Here is an 11,721-nt window from a genome sequence, read left to right as displayed (position 1 = left end):
TTGTATTTACATCCTGCCAAAAGAAAACAGTAGCCGCTGTAAACTCCTCATTTGCAGATACATTGGCTCATTGTGAGGTGTCTGAGAACAGCTATGGCGCTAAATGCGATATTTTAAGTGGGACTGCGTTCTGATTAGATCAAACACAAAGTGAAATATTTTTAGATTTTTTTTAATTTCATGATATAGCCCTGACAAAAGAGGGATCGGGTTTCAAAGTGTTTCGGAGTGTACATGTAGGAGGAATATTAGATCACTCTGGTGTCACACTGAGCAAGTCAGGGCTTCTGTGCACTAAACCTGTGGAGCTCTTTTATTACACTGACATGCTTTATTCAATTAGGAATTTACATAAATAAATTCTCATTTTCTGTGGGCCAATAATGCACACACCCCTGCAAACCAAAGTAAATATACAATTATTAACATATTAAATTCATTTTTCAAAGTATCTCTATTGTCATTTTCCCTTTTGTTCTCCACTGTACTGCTGTCTGCTTCATATTCTTCTGTTCTTTTCTTGTGTTTTAACTGGTCTAGCTCTAATTGCTTTATGGTTTCAAATTAAATGAATGCTCCGTTTTGTGCCTGTTAATCAAATACCATTATGTAAAAGCAGGCAGAAATAATTGAAAGAGTAACATACTGGGCAGGTGCTAGCGTGTCAGTAACCATGGCACCCAGTTTAAGAGCACAACACATCTGTGGCATCAAATAGCTTTTGCACACACAATGTTTTACGCACGCAAAGTTGAGCAAATAACAGTAACCCCCGTGACATGAAGGGCCTTTTGTGAGACAGAAGCCAGGTAACATCATCAGCGGTGTTCAGTTTAATGTTGCTGCCATGGATACTGGCAGCCCATCAATTCTTTATGACTGGAGTGCTAGTGATGGTAATCCTTTCTGGTTTCTCAGTTGGCAGATCAGGCTGGGGACAAAAAACAGCTGTTTAGGGCCTGTTTTTGTTTGCTTTGTTTCTGCGTTCTGAAAAGCTTGTGTAACCGCCTGAAAAAAACAGATCACTTTTAATTCTTTTCTGTGCATGGCAGCGGCGGCTCTGAGGCGCAGCTTCAGAACACAAACAGGCTAAACCAGACAAGCCGGATAATTAACAAACACAAACCTAATTGCTCATTTCTGACAGGGGCAAAAAGAAGAAGAAAACAACCTGGATGTGATTGCCCTCTTTGACATTATTGCTCATATAGTACAAGCAAGACTACCTCTGGGACTTGAGGTGCCATTGTGAATATGCAAAACACGGCAACAAAACCTATGAGGCAGGCTTGTTTCATGCCTCTTAAACCACTCGCACAGCACGACACTGTTTGCCAACACAGGTCTCTCTCGCTTTGTAAACACGAGAATATCCTTTTGCATCAGCCACCAAAAATCAATCTACATCTTTCTCAATTTAACACCTTTAGTCCACACGTCTCTCCTGGCAATTGATTATCAAAAGCTGCAGTGTTTACGCTGACACGGAGGGCTTGTGGGTGATGTATGGAACAGGAAGAACAGACAAAAAGGTACAAGAGAGAGACAGAAGGCCAAAACATATACAGGAAGCATTTTTCTTACCCAGCCTCCCACACTCCTCTCTCTTGGTGAAATATTTGAAGCCGTTGGCGGCACGGCGCTCAGCCTTCTCATGCTTCTTGATGTGCCACGGCAGCTTGGTGGTGATGTTAGTCACAAAGAAGCAGCCATGCCGCAGACAGTGATAGTGGCCCCTCATTCGGAACTCGCAGTGCTGCAGTGGAGACACGTTTTCAATTTCAGGAGTTAAATGTGGCAAATGTTTGAAAGTCAAGTTAATATTATTTGATCCTGTGTGCAACCTTAAAGTGAACTCTACACAGTTTCTCCAAAAACACAATCAACACCTCAGTCTTTTCCTTACTGGTCATTTGGAACATCACACATTTCTAAGTACAATTACTTTTCTTTCCAGGCTTCCCACAAACACCCCTCCCCTCTAACATGTCTGTACACCACCATCTGTTTGTGAGGCCCAGATCCCAAAGGACAGGGCCAAATAAGATCTGCTCAGTTCAGTAGATGGAGACTAAGGGGAGGAGGGGAGGAGAAAGAGGGAGGGAGGAGGGACTTTTTTTCTGAGATGGGTGATTTTCGACACATTAATGAATTCATTTAAATGGTTTTCCAAATATGGGCTCATGAGAGCAGGCAGGGGCTGCCATTTAGGTTTCATTTGCAAAGCATTCCCCTGATTTTTGCCCTATTCCAGACAGCCTTGTTTACTGTGCAAGTGACAATGATTTATTGGGTAATATCAGCTAAATTGGCCTTTTCTGAGAGGAGAATGCGGCAGTCAAAATGACATCATTGACATATAAACAGGCATTACTGGGATGAGTAGACTGTCTTTTTCGGCAGAGATGGAAGACAGGGAGCAGCGGTTGTGAAAGCCTTGAGTCAAATAACCTGAAATACTGGTCTAATAGATAGCATACTTCACACTTAGAAATCTCTGGGAGATGACAGTAGGTGATTCAGCTCTTGGCTACGTTATCGAGTCACACTCACCTGGTTGGGACAGAGACACTGGAGAGAGTAGTAGGAGAACTGGTCACGGACGTTGACCAGGTTGTTGTTGGGGTTGATGTGGTCCAAACAGTGGGATTCGGCTTTGCCGGAGGTCTTGCACACATACTTGCAGTTCCCAAACAAGCAGTGGAAATGGAACTTGTTTGAGTACTTACAGTCAGTGGCCAAACAGGGGTCGCTGAATGAATAACAAAGGAAAATACGGTTTAATCAACACTTGCCAAAAAAGAGGAAAACATACTGTACTGTATGCTGTCATGTCATAAGATACAAAGGTTCTTCATACTTTTCCTGGAATTGCAGGAAACCTGGTTTGACCTGTGGCTTAGCATTCTCCAGAGAGGTTGTGGCCAGAGGGGAGTTAGACGGCAGGTTGGGCATCGAGGCTGACATCTGAGGGATGCTGCCAGTCAGCTGCTTCCAGGCCAGCAAGGAGGAAGGAGGAGAGCTGTAGCCACCAGAGGAGGTGAGGTGTGCCACATCCATGGAGGCGTTGTTGGCCACTGATACCGGGGCAGCAGGCTGCAGCAGTGTTCCCTCACCGGAGTCCTTGCCCTCACCGAACTGAGGCTCCGGCTTCACTTTCAAGGTGGCTCGGAGGTGAAAGCTAAACAACAAGATGGAAAGCCATTTTTATGTGGATCAATAAAGCTGAAAAGTAAAATATAAAAAGTAAGGGTATATTTTCTGATTATAAACCAGAGTGACACTCACTTAGCATGTTTTATGGCCCCATCCACTGTGCTGAAGAGTGCACCACAGTCCTCTACCACACAGTGAAAGTGCACTTTCTGAAGGAAGTCACACTGAGCCTCACAGAAGTCGTCTGTGTCAAACCTTTACATAAACAAAAAGAAGACTGTAAATTTACTCCCTTCGCAGTTTAAAAACAAACAGCTAAAGACAAGTGGCTGAACCCTTCATCTGACAGTACATGCTTGTACATCCATTGTACTGTAAGTCATGTCATATTCCTGCAAGACAAAAAAGAAGATTCTTTCTGTTTCAGGGGGTTTCCAGCAGTACAGTATATGAGGAATAGTACTTTCAGAAAAAGGCCTTGTACGCTAGGTAAAGTACTTTTAAACACTGTGATGTTTTTCTCACTATCGAAATGAATGGGTTAAGTCTAACTAAATGAATCCGACTCCAGTGACTCTGTACTTCCTGTGTGTATATACCTGCGGAGGTATGTCCTCCAGATTTCAGTGGGTTTTTCTGGAAGAGGCCTCTTCAGCACTCTGTTCAGATACTGTCCTGCCTCCGAGGTGTCGCTGCCTTGGCCTGGCTCCAGCTCTGTCTTCAACTTCATGGCGTTGAACAGGGCAGGGTTCACTTGTGACATCTACAGAACCCAGAGCACATAAACCACCAGCCACTGGGTTAGCTGAGCATACGTATGCTGGGCCACTTGCATATGTTGGCGACAGTGCAAGAGTTAACACATACACAGTGATTTGGCGACGCAAAAAAGCACAGCCAGATTCACAAACATCCAGGCTTCTGCTTGAGTGCAGGCCAAGCATTCTCTGGGAACAACTGTTAACCCTTTTTATGTGATGTGATGGCTCGAGTGAAACCCCCAAAAGCTGACATGATACAAAGAGCTTTAGGACACACTCCTCCACTGCCTGGGTTTAATAACTGCTGTGAGGAGAGCAAATCTGAAGCTGAGCTCCCCCTGGAAGAGGTTAAAAAAACACTGTGTCTGTGTGCAGAGGTGAAGGGGAGGGAAAAAATAATGGAAGCTGATCTGTCATTACATCATCAATATAATGGAAACCACTTGGCACATTTGCATCACTCAGATAAGATATATGATAAAGACTATGTCCATTCCAATTTTCACAACAAAAAGCCCCATACATTTAAATTTCCGTATACTAACATTTACACTTGGTTAAAGAAAATGAGGGCAGTCCCTTCCTGTTTTTTTTTTTTCTTGCCTGACTTTTTAATCAAATAATTTATAATAACCCCATAAATAAAAGTAGAGTGAGGCGGGGAAAGAAAAAGTATAAAGGAGGAGAAAAAATGGACGGTGAGTTGAAAACAGCTCATCAAAAAACAAACATCTCTATATATCTGGCATGGCAGCTAGCTACTGCTTCATTATATTAATTCGTGAAAGGTGCGGTGAAAATTACACGGTATGAAAAATGGCTGGAAAATTTAAATGATACAAACTCATCTTATTAGCGGTGAAACATTAAAAAACAAACAGGCCCCTCTGTGTCCCACTCATTTTTCTTGGGATGAAAGGCGTTTGATGGATGGATCTTACCTTATTCATAAGCGAGGATAAAAGAGATGTATTCCCTGGTACAGGGTGTCCGTTTGATTCATTACTAGAACAAGGAAAATGAACAATGTTTAGTCAAGATTTGCATGAGAACTGTAAATATTACTATTTATCACACTAGGTGTGCCTGTATAATGAAGAAGAAAAATGCTGTCTTCTTAAGAAATAAGATCTACTGTGAGTGAGGGGAAATGGAGTTGAAGGTTTATGTAAACATCATTCTGAAACAAAAACTGAGAAATATGTTGAGGATTTTTTTTTTAATTGTATGCACATGTATATAAATGAGATATTTTGATATAAATAATTGTGGATAAGAATGTAGAAATCAATCAGAGAAACCTAATTCATTGTTGATGTATTTTGTGAATTATAGCCCTCTGTGTATCACGCAGCTGTGTACCTGTGGTCTTTCTTGCTCAGGTCCAGGCTGTGCTCCTGTGTGGAGTCTTGGGAGGCCCCAGAGTTGCCATCCACTGGCTCCTGCTTCACTTGAACCAGATTGAACTGGCTGGCTGAACCCGGCTGCCCATTCCCTGAGGATCAACCCAGAGATGCAGATGAGATTAGAGACAACAAAGTTATTGTTGGTCAGCATTATTACCCCATGATGAGATCCAATCTGACTTCTGTCCTGGCCTGAAAAGAATACTCCGAGTGATAATTATTGCAAAATTATGTCAGGCCATCAAGCCTTTTAAATGATGATTGAGAGGCGAGAGATATGAGGGAAAAAGACTCCTTTTTCTGCAGCACTTGTCACAACTCATTTGCCAGGCTGCCTCTTAACTAGTCATTAAGTGAGATGCTAATGCTGAGGGAAAGTGGCAGTCTCAGATTGGCCACCCCCCTCCCTACCCACCTTCACAGGCTCCGCGTTGGCTTGACAACGCACGGCAGCCAATGCTACTGAGCGTACCCACAAGGAACAGGGGTGCTATGTCGGTCAGATTGGAGCTGACAGCCAATCAGATTGGTTCAAATAGCGTGACCTCTCGATCACATTTTCCTCCAAATAGGTATTCAGTGGATGCTGTGAGCAAGGACAGGAGCGCCGAAATGAAATAAATAAAGACCGGGTGATGATGTGGGGTAAAAATGCTGACAGGAAGGTGAATTCTGCCCCACCCCCGATCCTCAAGGGACTGAAATATAAATATGTCCTGGGGCTATTCAGGGAGCACTGGGCTTTTGGTAGACAATGAGCGGGGTTTTATTAAATAAAAAAAAACTATATGAGCAGGAGGCATGAGGGCCCTGGTGTAGCCTCTCAGACACTGAAAGACACCAGAGGCTCTGATTGGTTTGGTGAGGAATCTGTTGTTCAGGAATCGAGGCTGGTGCTGAGGGGTTGTGACAGGCAAGGTCATGAGCAACCAAGTGTGTGCCCTTGGCCCTCAGCCTAGTGAGGCCCTTCTCCTTTTTCTCACTAGGGGAGAAAACAAGATCAGCCTACATAAGGGGGGAACTGACCAGAGTTCCCCCCAATACAAGATGACCCAGAGACATATCAGGCAGAACAGGAGTGGAAATGCCAGTCTTGGGCCTTGTCAATGTCAGTTCAGCTTGACAATGGCTGTGGCTGGGGCCGAGGTGGGGCTAAAGGAAAACACCAGTCAAACTATTCTGCATCACCGAATGCTTACAAAGTCTCCATTCCTTCCCTCCCCCTACTTGATAAGAGTACACCCAAAATTAGCTAGCCAGACAGATCCAGCCTTGTCACTGGCAATTAAATCAACTCTCAGACCAAATGAGAGTACATAATATCAAGAGCAGCCACTCACTAAAGTATATGATCTATACATGATCACCACTATATCAGAGGATAAGCTGACTGTTTAAGGTAGATTATAGTGCAACAGTCTCTTATTCTGTTGCACATCATGAAGTTATTTTTTCTAGCCATTTCCCAAAGAGGGAGAACAAATGAGTTTGACTCAAAGCAGCTTCTTTCTGGAAATTATCCAGGAATAATGTACCACCATGTAATTACTCCGGATAAGATACAGAGCTTGTGAAAGATCATTTGTACTGTGTGTCTAATTAGTAAACCCTTCAGATGTTTGAATCTCTGGGAAAAACACTTAGGGGTAAATTAGAGCGGAACACTAATAAAAAAAATAAACTGAAGGCAGAAACAGGAAAAATGCACAACTCACCACAGCAGTTGCAGTTTCACAACCCCATAAAAACATTAGTACTGTGAAAAACCTTCACAAACACTATGACTTTTCTCACACCTTTTTTGACAGCGAAGCACAAACCACATCCTCCTCATTTTAGCCCCAAATGTCCTGTTCACACATTTTAAATAGCAAATAAGAGAAACAAAACCACAGCTAACCCTTGTCCCTCCATCCTGCATCTGCAGTGAACTTTTATGATAAAGTATGCAATTGAGATGGGCCAACTTGTTTCAAGGCAGTTTTGTTGTGAGATCTGAGCGGCAGCCTCTCAATGAGTGAAAGAGAGGGGTGGGGAATGCACCATCTGTGGAAGCCCCACCTTCAGTGGGGGCCTTCCTAGTGATCAGACTACCTGCTGGAAGCCCAGAGGTGGAGCTCAGCCTGACAGCCTGGGCTCAGCTCAGCTCCCTGGAGCAGCTGCCCCAGCTCTCTCCCAAGGCCTGTCCTGCTCCAGGAACACCAACAGGAATTGTAATCCTTCCCAGTCCCAACATCCAGAGATGCTCCCCCTTGCAGCCACATTTACAATCCACAACCCACCTGCTCAGGCTCAGCACAGGAGGCCCCTCTGCTACCGAATGCAAGACTACTCTCTGCGGTGCATTATCAGTTTAATACTTCATTTTTATTTTCAGAAGTTTGGTTTAGAGCAATATGATAAACAGAGACAAGGCAATTACCTCCAAAATTTATGTGAATTGTGTTTATGCTAAATAGATAATGATGTGTATTTGTGGAAACAGAAGGTTTCTAGAAATTCAAAAAGTGTCTTTGCCGATGCATGCAAGTGTGTCTGAGTCCTTGTATCAGTGAAAAAAAAGCTGCTTTTTCAGCTCTGGTGCACTGAGTCATTTCTGCCTGAGTGATTTCTGTTTTTTTATCAGTTTGCATAGAGGAAACAAAAAAAAAACATTTTTTTTGTTCTCGCAATTTCTGAACTTAATTTCATTCCACCTCCATTTGCTTGGAACGGGCGCAGACATAGATAAGAGGCCAATGATGAGGAAACATGTTCGACACAAGCCCCAGGAGCCCCCACTCTGAACATCATAAGAGACTTTTACAGGCTGTACTCTCCCCTGTCAGCGCATTTATCTCCAAATGGATTGTGGGTATCTAACAAACGATCAACACAATAACAAGCCCAGAGTAGAGGACCATGCCTCCGGTATGTCCCTTTAAGCCTGAAAGCGTCGGTTTTTCTGCCTTTCTCTCCATGTGGGATAGTGATAAAAATGACCTCTGAGTGCACTCGCTTGGCTCTAGCTGTAGAGTGTCCACACACAGAAAGAAGGATGTGGCTTTCACTATACATGCAGTATATTCTGTGAAATATACTAAGTATAATCTGACACAGCTCAGAAGGTTATTTTTGACAAGTAGTTTAATACTTTTGTACTGAACAAGCACAGCTATACCATTCACTACCAATTTTCAATGCATTAAACTGGTTACAGCATCAATCAAGGGGAAAATTAATTATTAACAGAGCTGGGTTATCAATTAATTTGTTGTTTTTTGATTAATAGCTGTCTTTAAATTCATGTAAATAATTTTTTTTACACAGAAAATATTACAGCTTAATTTATGAGCTATATAAGTATTTCATTATCAAAATATTATGACTCACTGGGCAAAAATGATTATTATCTAAAGTATGTATAATAATGATGTATGTGAAATGACTGACCTGTGTCTGGGTTGTTGGAGGGCTTACAGCTGCCAGTCTGGCCATCATGGGTGATATCAGACCTTTGCTTGCTGAGATCTTCTCCATGATGGAGGAGGTCGCGAAGGAGGTCGGGGTAGATGCCATGGCTCCATCTGCCCCAGCTGTGGAGCAACCTTGTGTCAGTGAGTTGGTGGACATTGAGTGGGCCCCAGAGGATACAGCTGAAATCAGGCTAGCAGCTGGAGCAGGTGGTTGGAGGGGCAGCCTGGGCATGAGGGAGAAGAATGGGTTGGAAGCGCCCAGGGTGTTGTTGGAAAGAGCAAGGGCCACCGGCATGTTGCTGGGCAGGGCCTGGGACAGCAGGCTAGACATACGCTGGCCTGCACTGGACATTGAGGGTGTAGGCTTGAGGGCATGGCCTGATGTAGAGGAGGAGACCACTGTGGTGGGTGTGGCCAACAGGTGCGGTACAGTGGTGGACTGCTGGGTCGTAGGCGAGGCACTCAGGCTGGAGTTCTTGCTGCTGATGGCGGAGAAGTCTATCAGGTCATCGTTGCTCGATTCCTCTGGCTCGTCCTTTGGCACCAGGAAGGTGGAGGAGAGGCCCATAACACCAGAAGACCGAATATGCCGGCGCTCGTGTTTGCGCTTGTGGGAAGTCATCTGGCTGGTGGAGGTAAAGGTGAATCCGCAGCCTGAGCGGATGCAGTGGAAGTGGTTGGTGGCTTTGCTGTACACGCAGCCCTCGTACTTGCACTCCTCGTACTTGTAGAACTTCTTGAAGCCATCTTTGGCATAGGCATCATCCTTGATGTGGTAGCTCTTGTGCTTCTCAATGTCACACTTGTTCTTGAATGTGAATGTGCAGCCTGGGCGCCTGAGAAAAAAAATGGAGCATAAAGGGAAAACATGATTAGATAAGATGCTCTGTTACAAAGCCTCCTCAGTACCTCAGTACAGTTGGCAGCCATGGAGAGGGTTCACATGATTCAAACACTTCATAATGGAGGAATGCTAACTGAAGCATGTCCAGTGACACAGCAGCAGGTCATTGACACGTCGCCACCTGCAACCTTCACCAGAGAGACACATTCCATGGACTGAGGTTGATAAATCTACTATATGTCCATTGGCTCTGTGGTGCACGGTCTTCAAAATGAGAGCTTGATGCAAACTTATGAATCTCAGTATTGTTCCGAAAAACTAATAGGAAACTGTTGTTGTGTGCTGCCTATCATTTGCTTTTAAATAGTCTTTTTTTTCTGCTGCTAATATTTTGTCTCTTGTCTTTTATTTAAACTGCTATGTGTTCAAATGTACACCCCCAAATTAGTAAAAGTATGTAAAATCAACATTAAAACTGAAAATAATGATTTATAAATTATCTGTGTCCTGGATTACACTGAAAACACTACAGCAGCACATTATTAGATGTGATACCTCGTCAACTTTATTCTTTGTTCCAAATAAACACTCACTTCAATTGTGATCCTGCAACACATTTCAACAAAAGTTGGGACATTTGCATTTCAGGGCTAGTAAAGAGGTAAAACAATGAAATGATGATTCTATCTGAAACAGGTGATGTCAACAGGTGATTTCAATCATGATTTGGTACAAAAGTGGCATCCAAGAAAGGCTGAGCCCTTTAGGAGCAAAGATGGGCCGAGGACCGCCAGTTTGCCAACATACGTATGAGAAAAGCATTGAAATATTTAAAAACAATGTTCCTCAAAGAAAGTAGGAAGGGATTTGGATATGTCACCCTCTACGGTGCAGCATATCATTAAGAGATTCAAGGAATCTTGAGGGATTTCAGTGCATAAAGGACAAGGGCACAAGCCTAAGCTGGATGACCATATTGTCTGATCTCTCAGACGTCACTGCATCAAGAATCGTCACTCTTCTACAAGCAATATAACCACATGGGCTAAGGATTAGTTTGGCACACCTGTGTCAGGCAGTACAATGCGTAGTTACATCTATAGAAAGAATGAAAGAAATGCCGGTTAAAACTGTACTGTGCCAAAAGGAAGCCCTATGCCACCAGTGTCCAGAAGCACCATCGACTGCTCTGTGCTCAGATGCTACTGGGATGGACCATCACACAGTGGGAACGTGTACTATGGACAGATGAACCAGTGTTTCAGGTCTTTTTTTGGAAGGAATGGATGCTGTGTGTTCCAGAACAAAGATGACAAGGACCATCCACAGTGTTACCAGCAACAAGTCCAAAAGCCAGGCTCTGTCATGGAGTCATGTCATTGCCCTTGGCATAGGTAACTTACACTTATGTGATGGCTCCATTAATGCTGAAAAATATATAGCAATCAATGCTGCCTTCAAGACAACATCTCTACCGGGGGACACTCATGTATATTTTAACAATACAATGCAAAAACCTCATACTGCGCACGTTACCAAGGCCTGGCTGTGGAGGAAACGGGTGCCAGTGCTGGACTGGCCTGCCTGCAGTCCCGACCTGTCCCCAATAGAGAATGTCTGGCACATTTTGAAATGCAAATTGCGCCGTCGTAAATGCTTTACTGTCCCAATGTTATTTTGGAATGTATTGCAGGCGTCAGAGTTGGAGTGTTTATTTTGAAGAAAGAATAAAGTTTGATTTGATTTGATTTGATTTGATTTATTCCTTCAAGCATGTAAAAACAGTTGATATGACAACACACATACACATAATCCAATATCAATTTGCTTATACCTAGTACATGCTTGAATGGAGTAGGAAGAAGTCAGACTTATCCAGTCCTACCCCATGACATCATCTTACCATCATTGGTTTACAAGCAGTATCTCTACATAAATAATTCTCTTCTACACCACACAAGTAATATACTAAAAAAATTATAACAGAGTGTTAACATTCTTACATAATTACATTCTTAAATAATTATCTTCTACACCACACAAGTAACATACTAAAGAATTAATACAAGGTGTTAACATTCATACACCACACCCACAAT

General features: G+C 43.2%; 1 protein-coding gene across 1 annotated transcript in view; it reads right to left on the bottom strand.

The window, feature by feature from the left end:
• The window catches only part of casz1 (castor zinc finger 1), a 78,129-nt gene that overhangs the window by 4,972 nt on the left and 61,436 nt on the right, over positions 1-11,721 (bottom strand). Inside the window, 9 exon segments of the mRNA XM_020615554.1 lie at positions 1,585-1,756; positions 2,554-2,752; positions 2,861-3,181; positions 3,289-3,411; positions 3,756-3,919; positions 4,859-4,922; positions 5,280-5,412; positions 8,756-8,783; positions 8,786-9,614. Coding sequence (XP_020471210.1) covers positions 1,585-1,756; positions 2,554-2,752; positions 2,861-3,181; positions 3,289-3,411; positions 3,756-3,919; positions 4,859-4,922; positions 5,280-5,412; positions 8,756-8,783; positions 8,786-9,614 — 2,033 coding nt within the window.

This window comes from Monopterus albus, unplaced genomic scaffold, assembly GCF_001952655.1.
Source record: "Monopterus albus unplaced genomic scaffold, M_albus_1.0 scaffold6.1, whole genome shotgun sequence".
NCBI classification, from domain to species: domain Eukaryota; kingdom Metazoa; phylum Chordata; class Actinopteri; order Synbranchiformes; family Synbranchidae; genus Monopterus; species Monopterus albus.
This window is presented reverse-complemented; position numbering and strand designations above follow the sequence as displayed.